This window comes from Dermacentor silvarum, chromosome 1 (genome assembly GCF_013339745.2).
Source record: "Dermacentor silvarum isolate Dsil-2018 chromosome 1, BIME_Dsil_1.4, whole genome shotgun sequence".
Classification (NCBI taxonomy): domain Eukaryota; kingdom Metazoa; phylum Arthropoda; class Arachnida; order Ixodida; family Ixodidae; genus Dermacentor; species Dermacentor silvarum.
Genome location: NC_051154.1, coordinates 295,085,397 through 295,106,150, shown reverse-complemented (window position 1 = coordinate 295,106,150; position 20,754 = coordinate 295,085,397). Strand labels below are relative to the sequence as shown.

At 50.4% G+C, this 20,754-nt stretch overlaps 1 protein-coding gene across 3 annotated transcripts in view; it reads right to left on the bottom strand.

Annotated features, from left to right (window-relative positions):
* The window catches only part of LOC119437235 (adenosine deaminase-like), a 228,090-nt gene that overhangs the window by 7,196 nt on the left and 200,140 nt on the right, over nt 1-20,754 (bottom strand). For 2 of the 3 annotated variants that reach the window (XM_049660371.1, XM_037704278.2), the window contains exons 3-6: nt 18,932-19,054; nt 16,151-16,380; nt 7,015-7,139; nt 6,511-6,758 (exon numbers count right to left, since the gene is read on the bottom strand). The exons of the other annotated variant lie outside the window; for it this stretch is intronic. In XM_049660371.1, coding sequence (XP_049516328.1) covers nt 6,511-6,758; nt 7,015-7,139; nt 16,151-16,380; nt 18,932-19,054 — 726 coding nt within the window. The remainder of the gene's footprint in view (nt 1-6,510; nt 6,759-7,014; nt 7,140-16,150; nt 16,381-18,931; nt 19,055-20,754) is intronic. 3 annotated transcript variants of the gene reach the window in all.

Here is a 20,754-nt window from a genome sequence, read left to right as displayed (position 1 = left end):
TTTGTTTGAAGGCTTAATTTGGCACAGGCTCAGCACAATTTCTGATTAAAATGCCATTTATGAGCAGGATAGCACAAAGGACTTCTGTTTAAGCAATTTGGCACCGCTGTTCCATCACTGCTATACACACATTCATACAAGTTTTTAACACATCACGTTCGTATTGCTTGTCTCACATTCATTCACTGCTTATCACACACCATTTATACACTAATATAATGTACGTTACCTCCAGTGCAAAATGGACCTTTTATATGTGTCAGAATATCCTACCAACCAACTATTAACTTATTATTTAAGGAACCAGCAAGCTAAAATCTAACTTGTCATGGCAGTCAACCCATTCATTAAAACTACTGAACACCTCTGCTGATGTTTGTCAATTTTGTGCACTATGCAAATTTTCCCCATACAACTCATATATAAGTAGTTTGCTCATGGAGTGACGTCCAATGCACTTTCTCCTGCTTCACTATTGCTGGGCACTTCCCAGGTAGCTTCACTGCATGCCCGATTTGACTGCGACTATATTACAGTAACTTCTAACCTGCAATTGTGACGACTAATGTAAGCCAAATGGAATTCTGCCCCAAATACTTCGACAAGCTCGTACGAGCCTACCAGAGCACGGCACGAATTTAAAATCCCTAATTGCACCGGTATTGATGGTATAACCTGCACATCAGAAGAAGCCCGTTGACATCATTAACTGTTTGCTGTTGTTAACATGTTATGTTTCACTAGATGAACACAACAAAACACTAGATGCACACAACTACTTCATCAGTGGATTTGCAAAGGATTTTACAACTAAACAACTGCCGTTGCAACCTGTTGTGGTGACCAAGGAGGAGCAGGAGGAAAACAAGAGGTGAAAGGCAGAGAGGTTAACCAGATTAACCAAGGTTTAATCAGCGTCCAGTACGCTTACCTGCGAGTGTGTGTAAAAAATGTGTTTTTTCCACTTTTTCTCTCATCTATCTTGTAAAAGCACGTCACGTGTATTTTGTATAGTCAAGTATTAGCCGAAAACTTTTTTGCACCATGTGTATGTTTCCGTCATTTTTCAGCAACTTTTGAAGTTATGCATGCAAACGTGCTCGTGTTCTTGCGTTGGGTAGGCAACGCAAGCATAAAGTTAACTCCATAAGGACGACAGAAATCATATGCCTTAGCAGTAATGCCAATGTAACAGTAAGCAAGGGTAGGCTAACTGCATGAAAAGGTAATAAATTGACAGTTCCACCAGTAATACAAAAACACCACCAGAGACAAAGTGACAAAAATCTACCTTTCCACAACGAGGCCATGCACCATATCCTTTCTACTTAAACGCCTTATACTTTCATTATTTTCCAGGTCAACCACTCCCTGTGCCTTTAGGAAATACGACTAAAAGCAGGTGCGTTCAACTACCCGAAAAAAGTAAAATAGGACGCAACGGAAAGGGAGACAATACCGCCCACGTATAACGCCATCCTCCAACACTACCGATTGGGCGCAGGGTGTACCCGCCACCTCATCCAAAACTGACGAAAGAGGAAAGCACCGCATTCCGAAGACTGCAGAGCAATACGTACACCCATGGGATCCTTATGCATCGCATCCACCCGACACTACACACATACAACTGCCCGATCTGCGCCGTGCCAGACACTCTGGCGCATTTGCTACTAGAGTGCCCGTGGCGCCCCGAAGACGCCGTTTATCAAACATACAACGTCCGAAGACGTGAACCTCCTCGCCGAGACGTGGGAGGCCAAGATCTCCACCCCGGCCCTGGATGAACCACGACGTCTTGTCGCCAGAGCCAGGGATGCTATCGCGGCCAGAGAATTCCTGGAATGAGGGACCCTCCCACCTAGAGTGATCCAGCTCAAACGCTCGGGAACACCGTCTCGAAAATTAAAGTTTATATCATCATCATCAGGTGCGACTAACGGCGGAGAGCACAGCGGCTACGATTATCAATGTCGCTGGGAAATGAATAAGGTCTACTGTACGAAAGGTAATGTGATTTGCAAGTCTTTCTTGTAAAAAGTGAGGGCAGCTTCTCAGTAGTGGTGCGAAACTTGGCGCCCGCTTCCCTTATTTAACTTGCCTTTTCATTAGCTTTAATTTGGTTCTCTCTCGACCGTCGTCATCTTCCACAGCTGGCACGTTGACGTACCTCGGCGCAACTGCGCGAACGCGCTCGTGTCATTGCTCCCGCGTTCTTTGTTTTCGTCTTCTTGCACACTGGCCCCGTTTCCGCGCATTATTCCAGCGTAGAATTTCGCTTTTCTTAAGTAGTGGGACGCGTAGAGCTACTGCCTACGCTGACCGAGTGTCCCCGCGTTCGCGCCGAACGCGCCCGGTGACCGTCACTGCAACCGATGCCTCTGGTGGCGGCTGGGCAGGTAAACGCACCAGGCGAAGTGTGGCTCCAGGCGTCGGCGACGCGGAGCTATATAGAGTGTACTGGAATGGGGGGGGGGGGTCCAGCGGACGCCTTGGCAAGCGCCGAGGGTGAAGCAAAAACAGTGAAATTGCGGCGGCGCCTGCCGTCGCCATATTCTGGAGCTCTGACCATAAACATTGGCTCCAGCTGTTCGGCAGCACCCATTTCGCTCAGGTGAGCTCACGGGCTGAGTAGCTGTCAGTCTTCTCGACGTAGGGTCACTGTTGCACCGTTGCATCGTTGCCGTCGCCCTTTCTCCATTTTATTTACCAAGGTAAGTGCGGAATAAAATCACTGTTTCGCACCCAGTATCAAAACTAGATGCAGCAGAGTGAAACGCCTGTCAAAGCTTCATGCAGCTGCGGTAGGGTTTCCGACGCACCACGCGTCCGGCCGGAGCGCGTGGACGCTCATCAGGAGAAAGCGACGGTAGCGCCACCAGCTTTTCTAATATGAAGCCTCAGCGGGGAGCTGAGTTGGACCTACTCCCCAGTCTAGTACCTTCTAGCTATATATTCTTGAGTGGACGTCATTGCCTAGCTTCGCACCCGCGCTAGCTGTTGGGAGAAGCTAGGCAGAGCTACGGCGGAAGAGCGAGCGGTGCTGCTGCGGAGGTTAGGCAAGGCGTGGACTAGGTGGCGCTGTGTCGGGAGCTGCGGCGGGGCGAGGAGGTGGCGCTGTGTCGGGAGCTGCGGCGGGGCGAGGTCCCCACCGGCTGCCCTCGCTGCGGCCATCCTGCCGGTCGGACTTCCCCCTGCCAACCCGCCTACCTGCCTGCTGGAGCTGCATCCGGAGTGGGCGACCAGCCAGATCGCGGCCATCTGCCAGGACCCACTGACTCTCCACGAGCTGCAGATGGCCCTGAGGAGGGGCAAGCGTCGCAGTGCACCGGGAGCAGACGGAGTGACACTCCAGATGCTCCGCAACCTGGCCACCAGTGAGCAACGACGCCTACTCGACTGCTACAACAACATCTGGTGGTCAGGACAGGTGCCGGAGGCCTGGCGCACAGCCATCGTGGCCCCCATTCTGAAGAGCAATAAGCCGGCTAACGAGCTGTCCTCATACCGACCGGTCTCTCTCACCTCCGCTGCCTGCAAGGTGATGGAGGCCATTGCTCTGGCACGGCTCGAATGGGTGGCCCGCGCCTGCGGGTTCCTCGCGGACCAGCAGACAGGCTTCCGGCGCCGAAGGTGCACTGCGGACTCCATCGCAGACGTCGTCTCCACCCTGGAGGACGCCAGGGCCAGCGGAGACCTCGCCATGCTCCTCCTCATCGATGTCAAGGGGGCGTTCGATGGCCTCCCCATGCGGTCGTCCAGCAGGCTCTGGACCTCCTGGGCATTGGCGGCAACCTGCGGCGGTTCCTGTCATCGTTCCTGAACGACCGCACCCTCAGGGTCCGCGTGGGCCATGCAAGGAGCACTCCCGTCCGGTCGCAGCAGGCGTACCACAAAGGGTCAGTGGTGAGCCCGTTTCTCTTCAACCTCGCCCTGGCCCGGTTGCCTGCTGCACTGCCGACCGACCCTCACTACAAGGTGGAGTGCTCCATCTACGCGGATGACATCGCCCTGTGGGTGCGGGGACCGCCACAGTCAAGCTGCCACGTGTGCCTGGCCCTCCAGAGAGCCTGGACACCACGGCCGCCTACCTGGGAAGCATCGGACTCTCGGTTTCGACGGGGAAGACGGTGGCCCTCCTCGTCCACCCGAGAGCAGCGGCACGGCGCTCAGCTCCCCGGCTGCAGCTGGAAGGCGTGCGCATCCCATGGAGTACGACTGTGTCGTACCTTGGGCTGCGCATCGACCACCGGCTAACCTGGCTCCCGGCAGTCGGGGCCATGCAGACCCAGACCATCAGGGTCCGCAAGGCCGTGTCGCAGCTCCTTGCCCATGGAGAGGGCTGCTCGGTGAAGTGGGCCCTGCGGCTCTACGAGGCGGCGGCCACATCACGCCTGCGGTACGCCCTCCCCTGGTGGCGCTGCAGCCACGCCGCCTCGAAAAGTTGGAGCTGCAGCACCGGGCGGCCATCCGACTATGCCTGGGCGTTCCCCGGAGCTCCCAGATTGCCGCTACCCTTGCGGAGGCTGGAGCATGGCCCCTGTCGCTCCTCTTCCTGCAGCAGGGGCTGAGGCACGTCGACCGCCTCCACCATGCTCCTGATGGCAGAGGCCTGCTGCGTCGCCTCCAGTCCCGGCCTTCCTCAAGGATGGGTCAGCTGTGCCGCCTCTACGAGGAGGTGGTTGGCAACCCACCGCCGAATGCGGTACAGCTGCCCCCACCGCAGAGGCCTCCTGTCCCCATCGCCACGGAGCTGCCCGGGATTTCGAAGAGGCGCTCACCCGCTTGCGCCCTGCAGCAGACGGCCGCCTGCCTCCTGGACGAGACCCTCGGAGACCACCTCCTGGTGTACGTCGACGGTTCGGTGGTACCGGACACCGGCTCTGCCACGGCGGCCTGCACGGCACCAGCCCTGCAGAAGAGTAGCAGTGTTGACTGCCCAGACACGCCAGCTCGACTGCAGCGGAGGTGGCAGGCCTCCACCTGGCCGTCGACCTACTCTCCGAGGAGCTTCCTGGGGTACCAGCAGCCATCCTCTGCGACTCCAGGGCAGCCCTCCTCGGCCTGCAGAGGCCAGAAAGCGCCAGCCTTGGAGTCGCACTGCTGTCTACCCGGCTGACAGCGCTGCAGGACGCAGGCCACCCGGTGTCCCTGCACTGGATCCCCGCCCACGTAGGGATCCCGGGCAACGAGGCAGCCGACACCCTGGCGAAGGACGCCCACCACACCACTGTGCCCCTCAGTCGGGCCGTGACGGAGGGCGACTTCACAGGACTGAGCTGCGGCGACACCTGGCGACCCACCACCCAGACAACGGGTGGCACTGGGATGCCCCCCACGACCACTCCCCAGCGAGGCCTGGCTCGCAGGGAGACCTCGCTCCTTCTCCGGCTCCGCATCGCTGCAGCTGGACGGCAGCACGCAGCTACCGACTGGGACGAGCGACGTCCCCGGCCTGCAGCTCCTGCGGGAGCCGGAGACGATCGAACATCTCCTGCTGGCCTGCCCGGCGTACCTCCAGCAGCGGGGCCCACTCCTGCAGGAGTTCCGCCGCCTGGCCTCCCCTGTGGCAAGGAGGAAGATCTCCTCTTCCCCGGCCGACACCACCTTTCTGCACTTCGAGGCGTCGTGGAGTTCCTTGACTCGTCAGGGCTCTCCGCACGCCTCTAAGGACATTTCTACAAGCGGGAAGGCCTCACGGCCTCCCACTCCACCCCGGGCCTGACCAGCCTGGCACAACACCCCTGCAGAATCTGCAGCACACCAAGGCCTTCCATCTCGGCCTGATACGTGCCGCCTATGCCTGCCGGTTTTGCTTCGCCCAGCCATGGCGTCTCCACTCTATCCCTCTTTCGCTCCCACTTACCCCTCCCCGTTGGCGCTGAGCCGTGCTCCCTCAAGGGCTGCAGAAGATAAGCGCCAACCTTTCCCTTTCCCTCAAGAACCACTTACCGGCGGGGCGAGGAGGTGGCGCTCCGTTGCTAGGCGATGTAGCTAGGCAACGCAGTGAATTATCGCTCGGCGAGGTTTTTGTCCGCGACGGACGGACTAATGGCGGGCTTAAAACAGCCCCGCTGTTAATAAACGAGTGACCACAAATGTGTACATTGTTGAGACTCTTTAAATCTGTTCTGTTGATACAGGCCAGCCACGGGATCCAGCAGTTGTCGAGTACCTACGTCCACTCACACTGTGCCATATAACAATTTTCAGCAAGCTAAACATGCTGATACATGGCTCCCTGTAAGTCAGTTTCACAGATGTCTTTCTTCATTTTCGAGAGCTGAAAATTACGCAGATTCATTGGTTGTCACAGCAAAGAAGTGCAGCGAAATGTATGCACTAGCTATTGACTAGCCTAGGGAGGGTGCCTGTATATCATTCCGGTATATCGCGTCTCATTACGCCGATACTCTACGTCTGTGTTCGAAGTCGATTGTACTTAACCATCTATGCACAAGAATACAAGATGTAACTAACATACTTGACACTTGCTACCGTCAGCCTCACCGGACTATGGAGTGGCTCTGGGTGCTCAGTGGGCAGCCTCCGGAAAGAACACTGGAGTAAGGGCACACTTCGAAATGAATGTTCTTCTTGCGAGCCAACTGGTATATCTGGCCGGTCGGGTCTTGGAAAACACGGTATCCGTGTCCTACACGGTCACAGTGCAGCTTGACGATGGCATCTCGCACGGTTGAGTAGGCGCCGCTTTCACCTGCATGTGCTGTCCTTCGTATGCCCACCTGCTTCGCTCTCTGATCAAGCCGGAAAGGAAGAACAGATACATACATTTTCTCACTTAGGTTAGTGATAAATCAAAGAAAGCAAGAACACCACATTTTTAAGGAAAACTAAGAGGAAGTATCAAGCTAGATTACTTTTACAATACCAAATATATTGATTTCATCAATGTGAAGGTGCACTAGGTAAAACTGATCAATCAAAGAACTCAACATTATGCATTGCTAAGTAGTTCCACATATTAAACAAAAAGAAACTCGGGGGACACACCTGGAAGACTTGGGCCTCTACAGCCGTGTAGCCAGGTGTCTGCCCTTCGTCCTTTGCAATATCAATTCCAACAACGCCAATGCCATCGTGCTCCTCACACAGTCTCAAACAATCAATGGTCCATTCTGAATGTTCGAAGAAATGCTTGCATGAGAAAATAGGTAAGATATTCTTGATATAAGCGCCAAGAAGACACGGACGGTGGCGGAAGAAGACAGGACGAGCGCTAACTCACAACTAAATCTTTATTGGAAATAACGAACATATATATATATATATATATATATATATATATATATATAAGTGATTGCAAAAACCGTAGCAAAGAAAACAATCACATGGTCTTATATCAAGAATATGTTACCGTACCAACTAGCCCAACTATCCATTCTTATGCAAATAGGTAAGTTTCTTCTCGTTCTGCTCTTGTCAAGAGTAAATGGAAAAAGAAATAAAATTATTAACTAAACTGAGAAGTCACGAGTCACGACAAGACATTTTTACAATATTTGTATTCTGTGAGGCTAAGAAAACTTCGTTTGTCAGAGCTTCTTGGCAAGCCTGGAACATGCTGCCTAAAATTTGCGACTTCAGAGTTTTGTGATAGCGCAGAAATGTATCTGTTAGCATTGCACACAGCATACGACAAAAGCTCGAGGAACATGTCAAGGGGAATACAGGAAATAAGGGGAGAGGGGGATGCCCGTATTCCTGTCTGTGTTAGTGTGTGCATGTGCGCATGTTTCACTTATTAAGGGCAAATCTAGTTACTAGGTTTGCCACCTGACTCCCTCACAGTTCTGGGTGCCAATTTCACCCACACATCGATATGCAAGTTGCTTGGTATTCGATTCTCCCTAATCGTAACATGTATCGCCAGGGCTCTGTCGGGGATTCATACATGCATAACAAACAGCTGATGTGTCAAAAGTGCATTCATTCCTTATTTATTTAGCTGTTCACGGTCATGAAACTGTCCTGTTATCCAAAGTTGCGTGAGTGAGCGGTCCATCCTTTCTTTCACCTTTATTTTTTCAGGTAGGCCTTCTCTGCACCCATTCATTGATGGTGCTTCTTGCATCGGCTGGTTTCGGGCCACTAACCAAATGGAAGCTAGCCCATTAATTGCCCGTTTATCTGCCCCCTAACATCCCTGGGGTATGGAAACAACGCTCGGTGGGCTCTTGACTTTAGCCATGCGTCTCCTTAAAAATGTTAAATTTCTGTCAGATTTTACAACGCCTTTCAGTAAATTTAAATCATGCAAAGTTTGTACTCGACGCATCACCAACCTATCTTGTTTTCATTTTGTCTATATTTGTGCATGCACTACCTATCGGAAAAACTTTTCATTTTCCGTGATTAATCATAAAATCTGCACAGGTTGTCCGCTTTCTTGTGAAGTTAAAGCTGCCCCAAGGAAGCTCCTTTTTTTCATCTTATTTGCGATTTTTGTCAATTTCTCCAAAGATTAGAGCCTCAATAATAAAATTGCCCCCAATAGTCACCCTTTTTGTCTAATTTTAGAGGAAGCTTTAGCTCGGGGTCTGCTGTCTAAATACATGGGAACGTATAAATCATTTTCCTCATCAACCCGTGCACCGAATGTGATGGTGACGTTTGTTTCAGTTAACTGAAAAAGTGAGGCTAGTGACAGCTGCAAGTAGATTTTTATTGAGGCCGTTCATTTTTATTAAAAAAATAGATAAAAATATCAAAATTTAAAAAAGCGATACTATCAAGCTAGCAACTGCTTTAACTCATCACCATCGCGAAACGATCTCACAATTCTGTAAACTGCCCCTAATAATAATACATCTAAAGCTGAAAAAAATCAATGTATTACCCAGCGCACTGCAATACACCCCTAATTTGTGATTAGAACTTCTGCAAAACCTTCGCTAACATTGTAACAATTTCTCGTTAGTCGTACATTCATATTCGCACGTGTCTTGAAAGGGGGCTGACGACATTTATTGAGAGCAGCTGGCTCCTGGAGAAAACGGCGGCGAGAGCTAACTAACGAGCGGGCGCGGTGAACACGTACACTTCTTTCGTCTTGTGCCCTTGCTTCTGCACTGTCCCCACTACTACAGGTGACATGTTCCCGCTTCCTCAGATAGAGCATCGGCTCGATGCTCAGAAGTGGTGTGAGGAAGAAAAAAACCAAAAAAGAAAACATGCTCAAGGCAGATGCTCGCGCACAGAACACAGTGAGAGCTACAGCAGCGGTGAAGCGTGACGTGCATAGTCTCTAGAAACAGAGATGTAACCGCATTAGCTGCAAGTAGCAGTGCAAAAATCACGAACCCGCAAACGTAGGGCTTCATGTGTACGTCTTGAACTATGTCATGGCTAGGTGGTTGTCTACGCCGTGTTTGTGCCGCACTCTCCGGAACGACTTCGTAGTTCACGTAACTAATGCGGCGCAACACTTTGTATGGACCAAAATACCGGCTGAGCAACTTTTAACAAAGGCCACGGCGGCGAACAGGGGTCCACACTCACACCTGGTTTCCGGAACCGTAACGCACTTGCCTGTGACAGACGTTATAACGCCGTGCATCTGCGTTTTGCTGCTCACCGATGTGTAGCCCCGCGAGTTGGCGAGCCTCCTCAGCGCGCTGAGCAAATTATTCGTCGTCAGTAGTTAGGTGATCAGCGTCGTGACACGGAAGCATCGCGTCCAACATCGTCTGTACTTTGCGGCCGTAGACGAGGCGAAATGGTGTGAAGGGCATTGTTTCTTGTACGGCGGTATTATACGCGAAGGTCACATAAGGCACGATACAATCGCATGTCTTGTGCTGGACGTCGATGTACATAGAGATCATGTCTGTGATGGTCTTGTTTAAGCGCCCCGTAAGTGAGTTGTACTGCGGATGGTAAACAGTCGTATTTTGATGCCTTGTGTTGCTTAGTTGAAATATTTCGGCCATGAGCTGTTCTGTGAACGCCGTTCCTCTGTCTGTGATTACAGTGGACGGGGCACCATGACGCAGTACAATGTGACACATGAAGTGCGCTACCTCAGAAGCCGTGGCTCGTCGGAGCGCCTCTGTCTCGGCATAGCGGGTTAAATAGTCAGTGGCGACAATAACTCACTTGTTGCCGTGGGTTGAAAGAGGAAAGGGCCCACGAATGTCGAAGCCGACTTGGTCGAATGGCTTATGGACTGGTTTGATGGGTTGCAATAACACGGCGGGCTTCATGGGTGGTGACTTTCGCCGCTGACATTCACGGCAGCCTTTAAAATACTGTTTGACGCTTGCCGAAAGCCCCAGCCAGTAATACACCTCGCGCACTCTGGCAAGCGTTCGTGAGGAGTGGAGGTAGCCAGATGTGGGCTCGTCATGGCAAGCGAAAAGAATATCATCCCGCAAATCTTTAGGACCTACCAGCTCGCTCATTCAAACAGACGTTCTTCTTGTACAGCACGTTGTCTCGTAGACAGAAGGACGTCAATACGCGACATAGATGGAGTAGTATGGTTGTCGAACGGCCCTCTAAAATGATCAATGAGAGGTCAAATTTCAGTGTCATCATGCTGCCATCTGACCAAGTCCGATGTAGTAAGGGCGATCACGCTGCCATTTGACCAAGTCTGATGTAGTAAGGGCGCCCGAGAAGCAGTCATATTCTTCTGACTGTCAACTAACAGATTCATTGGGTGCAAGGGGCAGTGTGTCGGCGTCGTCGTGCTTGCGGCCAGACTTATAAACTATAGTGACGTAAAATTCCTGCACCCACAAGCTCCACCTGCCAGACGTCCTGAAGGATCGCGTATGTTCGTCAACCAACATACAGCATGGTGGTCTGTCACCACTTTGAAGGGACGGCCGTAGAGATAAGGGCGAAACTTCGTGATCGCCCAGACAACCACGAGACACTCTTTTTCAATAGTACAGTAGTTCGCCTCGGCACGGGACAGCGAGCGGCTAACATAAGCTACTACTCTTTCGATGCCGTTTTGACGTTGGACGAGTACTGCGCCAAGGCCGATGTTACTGGCGTCAGTAGGCACCTCGGTGTCAGCCTCTTCATCGAAATGTGCCAGGACGGGTGCTGACTGCGTACGTCGTCGTAGTTAAGCGAAGGCCACCTGTTGCGCATTCGTCCAGGAAATGGCGTGTCATCCCTTGTAAGTCCAGTCATGGGTTCCGCTATCTTCCAGAAGTTGTCAATGAAGCGGCGATAATATGCACACAAGCCCAGGAAGCGCCGTACGGCCTTCATCTCGGCAGGAGGAGGAAATGCTGCAACAGTGACAAGCTCGTCGGGATCGGGTGGGACTCCTCTGGCGCTTACGACGTGTCCGAGAAACTTGACCACTTCATATCCGAAGTGGCACTTCTCTGGTTTAAGCGTGAGATCTGCCGATCGGAGCTCTTCTACACATTCCGCAGGCGATGATCATGTTGCTCAAGTGTTTCAGGAAAGACAGCTACGTCGTCAAGATACACCAAGGCAAGTCTGCCACTTCAATCCAGCGAGGACAGTATCCATCATTCGCTGGAACGTTGCTGGGGTGAACACAAACCGAAAGGGAGCATTCGAAATTCGTAGAGGCCGTCGGGAGTCACAAAGGCAGTTTTCTCTTGGTCTCGTTCATCTACCTCGATCTGCCAGTATCCACTTTTCAAATCGAGTGACGAAAAATACTGGGCACGCCGCAGTCTATCGAACGAGCCGTCAATACGTGGCAGTGGGTACAGGGCCTTTTTAGTTACGTTGTTGAGCTTCCGGTAGTCGACGCAAAAGCATAGCGTTCCATCTTTCTTTGTGACAAGAACGACCGGAGACGACCATCAGCTGTTGGAAGGATTGATAACACCGTCTTCACGCATCTCTTGTACTTGCGTACGAAACGCTTGGCGTTCTTTTGCTGACACGCGGTAGGGCTGCTGGCGTATCGGGCATGCGTCATCGCATGTGATGATCCTGTGCCTTGTAAATGAAGTCAGGCGTACCATAGACGAGCTTGCAAAACATGCCCTGAATTCAAGCAAGAGCTCGTGCAGTGCTGCCTGTTTGTATTTAGATAACTCAGAATTAATGTCGACGTTGGCCAGTGACTTGTCAGCCATCCCCACTGGTTCAAGGTCAAAACATTCAGCAACGTCTTCTATTTCTTCGGCAAACGCTATCGAAGTACCGCGGAAGAGGTGTCGATGCTCGTTACTTAAGTTGGTGACTAGCAACTTAGATCGGCCATCACGAAGCTGTAGCACACTCCTGGCCACACAAACACCTTGCGTCAGTAAATGCGCTAATTTACTTTCTGCGACCACTTCAGCGCACATCACTTCGACTAGATCACTGGCTCGTGGATGAAGTAACACTTTCGGCGGTGGTAGCAAAAGGAATGGGGGGCCGGAGCGCCTTGGTGCTCTTAATCTTTTATAACACTCGCAATTGCGCTCACCTTCGCTTGTGGCGTGCCATAAACCTTCAGTATTTATTCGCGCACAACGGTGCGGATGAGTCCTCGAAGGTTGTCATTGTTGCTTCCGATGGCCGTGAAAATGTCTGTAGCCGCGTTCACTTGCCGCTCGTAAAAGTTCGAGCGATGCTGAAGCATCTTTTCCATACTTACAGCCTCGGCTAAAAATTCGGCGACCGTCTTCGGAGGATTGCGCACAAGACCAGTGAAGAGCTGCCCCTTTACTCCTCGCATCAGATGACTTAACTTCTTGTCCTCGGTCATTCCAGGGTCTGCTCGTCTGAAGAGGCGCGTCCTATTTTCGACGAACGCGGTAACGCTTTCGTTGGGAATCTGGACACGGGCCTGGATCGCTCGTTCTGCTCGTTCGCAGCGTAGGTGTCTAGTAGCTGACGGTGTAACTCACACCACGACGTCAGTTGCTCCTCACAGTTTTGAAACCATGTACACGCGCCGTCCTGCAGGCAAAAGTAGACATTCCTTAGTCGCGTCGTTCCATTCGTTGTATTCGGTCACGTGCTCGAAGTCGGCCATCCAGTCTTCGACATCTTCGAAAATATCGCCATACAACGAATTTGGCACCCGTGGGTTCTGAAGTGTGTACCGGTTCGTCATTGCGCTTTCTATACCGGTTGAGGTGGTCTGAAGCGCTGCGCTGTCTTCAGGAGGCAGTCCCCGGATCCTGCGGCTGGTCCGATGGACGGGAGTATCAGCTAGCACTGTGCTGGTGGTTCCGCTCCCACGAGAGGTCTGCGGCATGGGTGAGAAGCACCCAGCACCTCCACCACTTTTCCACGTGTCTTTAATAGGCACTGACGACGTTTATTGAGAGCAGCTGGCTCCTGGAGAAAACGGCGGCGAGAGCTAACTATCCAGTGGTGGGCGGTTAGCACGCACACTTCTATCTTCTTGTGCCTCTGCTCTTGCACTGTCCCCTGTACTACAGGTGACAATATATCAAATTTGTCCTCTTTAGATGCTCTGAAAAATGCAGTTAAATTTTCTATGAAACACCTTTTTTAAAGTGGAGAAATGAATTTGAACATAAATTAGGCTATTTCACAAACACTTTGCCGCGAAAAGTACTTCAATGCACTCAGCAGAAGCGGAGTTATTGGCGATCACTCTCTTCGCGGTGTTTCCGCTCCTTCTTCAGTGCCTTGCACTGCGAAGGCTACGGCGTAGCGGCGCATCCCCACAACGCTCCGCCTACCGAACATCACCGTGGCGCGCAGTTCAAGTTTGATTTTGGATGTTCACATAGACGCCACTATTTCCAATTTGGAAACCTACGGCGCCCCAAACCACGGTGTAAGAAGATAGGTGCTCCGACGGCGAGCCCACGCTAGGGCGAGAGAGCGGCCACTTCGTGCGACCGGAAGTGAGAGCCGCCGCTAGGGGCAGCACATGTTCAGGAGGCCTTGGAGCAGCGGCACAAGAGTGGGTAATTTACGACCTCCGTCAGCATTGAAACACCCATACCTAAAGATATGCAATTTTTCTTTATTTAGACTCCAAATCCTGAGCAGGTAGAAGGTTTCAGGCTACTTACTATCAAAATACCGTCATCTCCGACACGCGAGAGACGCGTTGTCTGCTCAAAGCAGACGGCGCGCTGCGCTTGCCGCTGCTAGCTAGCCGCTGCTCGCCGCATCAGAGTCAATCGGAATGTCGGCAGAAATATAAAGGGATGTTCCTCCAATCAGAGTCGTTTTAAGCAGGCGAACGACATATATGCATCGAAATAAAGCACCTCTGCCACGCGCGCCCCGAGAAGCGCAAGCAAAGCGAGCGAAAAAGTGGCCCCCAGAACAGCTGCTGCCCCTTGCAGGAGCGGCGTGTGTAAAGTCACACTAAGTGGCCGCGCCGCGCGCCGCCGTCGTATCACCTGCCTTCTTACACCGTACCTCAAACGTAGCCATAACCGTGCCAAACGTAAAGCCCCTCTCTATAGAGGGGCTTTAGCCAAACGCGGTTGTCCTCATCGAACCGCAGCGCGCTTAGCTAGTGGACTCGTCGCGGCGCCCCACGGCAGCCGCGGTATCTACGCTACGTAGCAGACCGCAAGCCACATGTGCAACACTAGCGTTTGCTTTGCGTACGACAGGGCTAGAGTGCACGCTCGCGTTCATATGCTCCTGACTGGCTGTGCTGCGTGGTGCGGTTTTGCCCTGAATCAGCTTGACTCATGGATGGTAGCCACAACCAATTTGCGGATTTTCTGTCAAGGCGTCGAACGAGGAGCGGCCATGAGTGAGCGCCCGCTGGCAAGCGTACGTGTGGTTTCACCTTAAGTTTCGCATGGTTCGAGGTTCATTGGGTGTTCAAAACTAGTAGAAATTAGCGGGGCCACACGGCTACGACACCGATTAGCAGAGTGGCCAAAGTTCCTACGCGGGCGGCCGCCGCCGAGCGTGAGCAGACGATAGTCGGCTTCTTCTGGACGTATATCGAAATTCGGAATCATACTTTCGCTTACTTCAGCCTGTTTATTAAACTGCGTCAATAAATATACATAGCAAGAGTAGGAAAAAGCGCACTGATCGAAACACCCTTCTTGGTTGTTGTCAGCTATTGGTCAATATCAGCCGCGTATGGGAATCCGCTATATTACGAAATAAGGCGTCCAGAAAAGAGTGAGGAGCAGGCTTCAGTTCAAAAAAGAGCGTTCGAGAGAAATGTGGCTTCGCGCTCCGCTTGCGAGATCCATGCGCCGCACACGACTGCAAAATTTGGCTGAAATGTTCACAGCAGCGTAAGCTATCTGCGGAATGTTTTTCACCAAGCCCGAGAGGTGGTTCTGGGCCTCTTTAATAACTGCGATATCTGTTTTTGGTGCAGAGTTATTTTACGGATGTGAAACTTCGTGCTTCGAATTTTTTTCTTTTTCGCCTATCAGCTTTTTGGCCCTTCTGCGAAAAATTCCAAAACCTAAATCAAAATTCTGCTTGCTGGAGTCACTCGAATCTAACTTTTTCTCTCAAATAAGAAATTTCATTCAAATAGGTCCACAAGTTGTCTCGAAAGCATTTCTGCATTTAACATGTACTTGAATACGGGAACAGGCGTTGGCCCCGGGTTGCAGCTTTTCCTTAAACCTTTGCAGAATGGTTCCCCAAGAAAAACATTCAAGCTTCCTCGTGAAAAAAAAAAAAGATTAATGACGATCAAATAGATAACATATTGTCACGTGTATTTGTTTATCTTTCTCGGGGGGGGGGGGGGGGGGGCGTGTTTCACCGTCTAACAAGTACGTGTTATCGCTTAGCGCAGGACGCGCCTGCATGTATCGAAAGTTCCTAGAATGTTATCGATGGCTCTATCCGCTCTCTGTTGTCCCCGGACCTCGTGTAAGCGGACTGCATATATGCGTGGCGTGAATTGTGTAGTACTGTCTGGAAAACAGGCCGGCACCAGCGATTACTCTGGAAGCTTCGACGACTCATGTATAAAAGTCGACGCAATTGACCCGCTGATCAGATTTTCGACGACCGCCGACTGTGTTCGCAGCTATCGTTATTTGAGTGTAGCCTATTTTTGTGGGCACAAGTTCGCCCGATAAAAACCTGGTTTCATCATTCACAGTATTGCTCCTGTTTTTCTTCATCGTCACTACTACGTGACAATATAAACCGAATGGTCAACAGATATCAATCGTCCACTGTGTTACTGAAGATGATAAGCCTAGATTACCGTCGTTTCCCCAGACGGAGACTAGTATGGATCGAGCCTTGACGCCGAAGTCGTGCTCTCCCCTTTCGAGGCCACGGCTGACCGCTTGGATGACCAGAGCCGGCGTCACACAGTTGTCCTTCGAGGCCAGCAGGTGCGGCGAGTAGCGTGCCTCAAAGTAGGCGACGCCTTCTCTGGCCTGATCCTCGCACAGCTCGTACGCAATGCGCTCGATTGCTACCAAGTCGCCCCTGAAAAAAAAATAATGTTGAAAATAAAAATTAAAGCAGCAATGAAATTGGGATTTTACGATTACCACAAGACACCATGGATGGCGCCGGTAGCATGTGTCGGTCTCTATTGTGATTGCAGATGGATAAGAGCAAACGCAGTGGATGACACTAGTTGCTTTACCCGTAATACCTCTCAGTGGTAAAGGTTCACAGCGTCTTTTTTTATAAGGTTTTTTTTTAGGTTATTGTTAAGGTACTGCATCGCCGCAGCTCAGTGATATATGGCGTTGCTTCTGAACTCAAGGTCGCACAGGTTCAATCCCAGCCGCTGAGACCGCATTTCAAGGGGGATGAAATGCAAGAACGCTCGTGTGCTTGGAGTTAGGTACACGTTAGAGAAACCCAGGTGGTTAAATTCGGATATCTCGAATCCTAGACTGCGAAAATGCTGAAAATAAAGACATACCGAAACGTTTTTTTTGTACTTTTTTGAGCAGCTGTAGTATCGCGAAAAAGTGAAGCCAGGGCACGGTGTAAGAAATATACTTCAGGTGTTGACACTCTGCCTAACGACGCGACCAGATCGCGTTCGCTGTAGCCACGCCCCATCGCCTCCTGAGCCGCATATAAATGCGTTACATTTGAAAAATGTCTAGTCTTTAATGTAACCATAACTTAATGAGAGGTAACAACCAAACCTGAACACTCAGACGTACGAAGCTAAACGATAAAGATGTAACCGTAGAGAGAACCAAGCTAAACAATAAGATTCACCGTACCTCTCGCTACGCACACCCAGGCATAACTGAGTTAAGCCACAGCCAATTTTTTTTTTTTTTTGCGTGACTCGGTTTCGAATACGGTGTCAACATGCACCTGTGTTTGCGCTTATATGTGCGAGGTTCGCCGTTGCCTATATACGACCGACGTGTCGGTTGCTGGGTCGCATATAATGTCGCAAAAATAATCTAAATGTACTCCTCCTGGTACATTGAGCTTTTGTGACGAAGTCAACGGTTACCGGCGCCATATTTTTCTGGAAAAGCCTGATGTTGGAGTGACGCGGTTGTTATGCTTACATTCCCGTAAGCCTACCCCCCCCCCCCCCCGGCAATTTTGCTCTTGCCGTGCTTTATTGGAAATAATTACTGAAAATAGGTGCTTTCTTCAAATAGTCAAGGCCTTCAGCAAGTGCCCCCCCCCCCCTACCCCAACCAAAAAAGTTTCGGGCTACGGGCTATGGGCCTGTTTATGCTTATAATTTCGTGAATTCAGCTATCTCGAAACTCCGCTTATCTCGAATTTCTTTTTCCAGTTTTTACTACTTCGCCTTAACGGGGTATTACTGAATTGCGTGAGATTATAGGCTCCCTATAGCTCGCACGTTAATCACGGCAGCATTTTCTGGTGACCAAGAACGTTTTCGTACTGACTATAGACGGTTTCGTGGTCGTGATAACAGCAGCGAGCGTGCCGCCCCCAAGAAACTTCCGGTAACATGCCTTATCAGTCTGCTACGCGGGAACAAAAGGCATGTTTCCAAGTTGTTTCAGTGTACGGAAAATCTCTTTTTACGTTTTCAAATAATACAATGACGCATCATGCCTCAAGGCTAATACTTACATTTTTTTTCGTGTGACTCACTGGAAACTGCACTTGTAAAACTATGGTTATGTATATAAAGGGTAAAAGTGTTGCAAATCTGAGGGCTTATGTTTTAACGTATGGTTGCTTCTTTGCCTATTACATTCAGTAGCTACGTCAGTGGGCAAAACCGGAAGCCGTGCAGGGTCTATGTTTGTAATCAGTGAAACGGTACCCCTGTAGCAAGGGGCTGTACATTAAACATAACCACTTGGGCTTCCTTGCATAAGTACACACGCTTTTTTTTGCACTGGGCCACTGTCGGAATGTGGCCGCGGGTAATTAAGGCCTAATTTATTTTCACTCTCCCATCTCTGACAGGAAGTGTGTTACTTGCCCTTGGAACGGCTGTTCGATATTACTTCACACCTCGAAGCGGCCGCTACCATTAACAAACTCGGACAGGCTTCGGTAACCAACAACGTATAGCGTTTATCGACCACTAGAGACTTCGCGTGTGACAGTCATCGGCGGGGTGATTGCATACATCTATTTCACGTAAACTGCAGCTTCGGAAATCTAATGCCAATTTGGGCCTGCGACGTTCTGTTTAAGCCCCTATATAACCACAACGAGATACCAGGGACATCAACCAAGCACATACCTGGTCTACTACTCCACATAAGGAGTTTTTGCCAGATGTCTAGAAAATTGTGTGTAGAGTAGCCGAACTACTCTGAAGCACTTTTGTTATGCACATTCAGGCTTAGCGAAGACTGCACTGTAGAAGGAAAGAAGCACTTGAATTGTTTTTGTAGAGCATCCGACTTCACTGTTTCAATGAAGATATTTGGAATTGTGAAGCAACAATACAGAATCGTGAAGGAAGCGCTCATTGCTATCAACATTTTAAAAATCCACTTAACTTACTAAAAGCAATAACAATGCGCTTCAACGATATCGACTGCCTAAGCCGGATACTTACACTATAGTAGGCAGAAATATGGCAAAGCGGTCGAGGAAGTCTTTCAGGGACGATGACTCCACTTTCTGCAGCCGCCATCGTAGGGCAGCTATTGAAGAGCATCCAAGGTCAATCTTCTTTTTGCTTTAAAGGAAAACGAAGAGACAAAAATTAGACTAGCTTGCACTGGAGGCGCAATGCTAAAGAGACAGCGGAGCTGATGGGCACCTAGCTAGTCCTGCTTTTGGGCTAGTCTAAGCTCTACCAAGTCATCCCCAGCATTTTCCGGAATTGATTATTGATCAATTATCGATTAGCTATTAATTGGCGATCGATTGGCTATCGCAAGGTATTAGCCACGTTTTTGGGCTATGCTAAGCACTACCAAGTCATCCTCAGCATTTTCCGTAATTAATTGATTATTGATAGATTATCGATTAGCTATTGATTGGCTATTAATTCGCTATCGATGACTAAGCTTAAGTAGTCCTAACCATGCTTAGACTTAGCCAGGCTCAGCTTTGCTAGTTCACAGGGCCATTGCGCTTGGACCCTTTCTGCACAACCGCCGGGATCGGCCCACATTTTCTGTCCGCGACGGACGCACTAACTGCCGGCTCAAACAGCTCCGCTGTTAAAATGATGAAAATTTACCTTAGCTATAATCGCGATTCGTATTATGGCGATATGTACTAACGGTGGAGAAAGGTGAGCGCTGAACGAACGTTGTCTCGTACGCTCACTGTTTAAGCATACAGTATATTGTTACGTGTGCAAGGTTAGCTGTCCGTAGCATGGCCACCATTGGTTACTAGACTGTTCTTGGAGTAGGGTGTAAAATTTGGCGAGTTGGTTCAAGTTGTTTATAATGGCAATGCAAAACGGACGGCGACACAGCAATAGAAGTAGTCAGGACAAGCGCGAGTTCAGCCTTTGTTCTGTGTATACATCCTCTCCTCTAGGTTACTGTCCCTTTTGCGTTGCCATCATAATAATTTTCTTGGAGATTCTGCATACATTGCACCACCCAATGTAGCCACGCTCCCCACATCTCCCATTTTGCACTTGGCTGAACGTGTGTGCACTTGTAGATGTGTGTGCACGCTCATGCGCCTGCACGCGTTTGGTTATCATATAATACGAAACTGCAGATCACCGACTACGTGTATCTGAATAGGGAGTGTCCGAGCAAAAGCTTGCTCTATGCCAGCAAATGCATACTTGTGAAACCAGAGAGAGAGAGAGAAAGAGGAAAAGGATAAGTGAAAGGCAGGAAGGTTAACAAGGACTGAGCCCGGTTGGCTGCCCTGTACTGGGGGAAAGGAAAAGCGGAGGTAAGTATTAAGAGAAAGTACGCTGTGGATATCGCCAACGTAGTAATAGTTCTCTGCTCTATATCACAAACGGTCACTGAGTCCGGACCGCAGACGGTCACTCAATGCGGTAGCCTTCAGAAATCACAGCAGCGCCTTTGTGGCCAAGCAGAAATTTTTGTTGATCCCCTAGTTGGTGCATGTTACTGAAGTATTAAAGCGCCAAACAGACGACACGTCCGTGTTTCTTCTTGTGTCGTCTGTTTGGCGCTTTAATACTTCGGCCTTTGTGGCCTTTTGTAGCTGCCATTTGCGAGGCCATGGTCCCAGGATCTTGTTCAAGGTGAATAGGTTTCTGTCCAACTGATTTAGAGCTTTGCAGAGGTCATGTCTTACATTTTCAAAGGATGGGCACAAGCACAGATGCTACATAGTCCCCGCGACACCGCAGGCGTTGCACTTGACTGGCGCTATCGGCCATTCTAATCGAACATGAGTATGCATTGGTGCATGCCACGCCAGGCGTAAGCA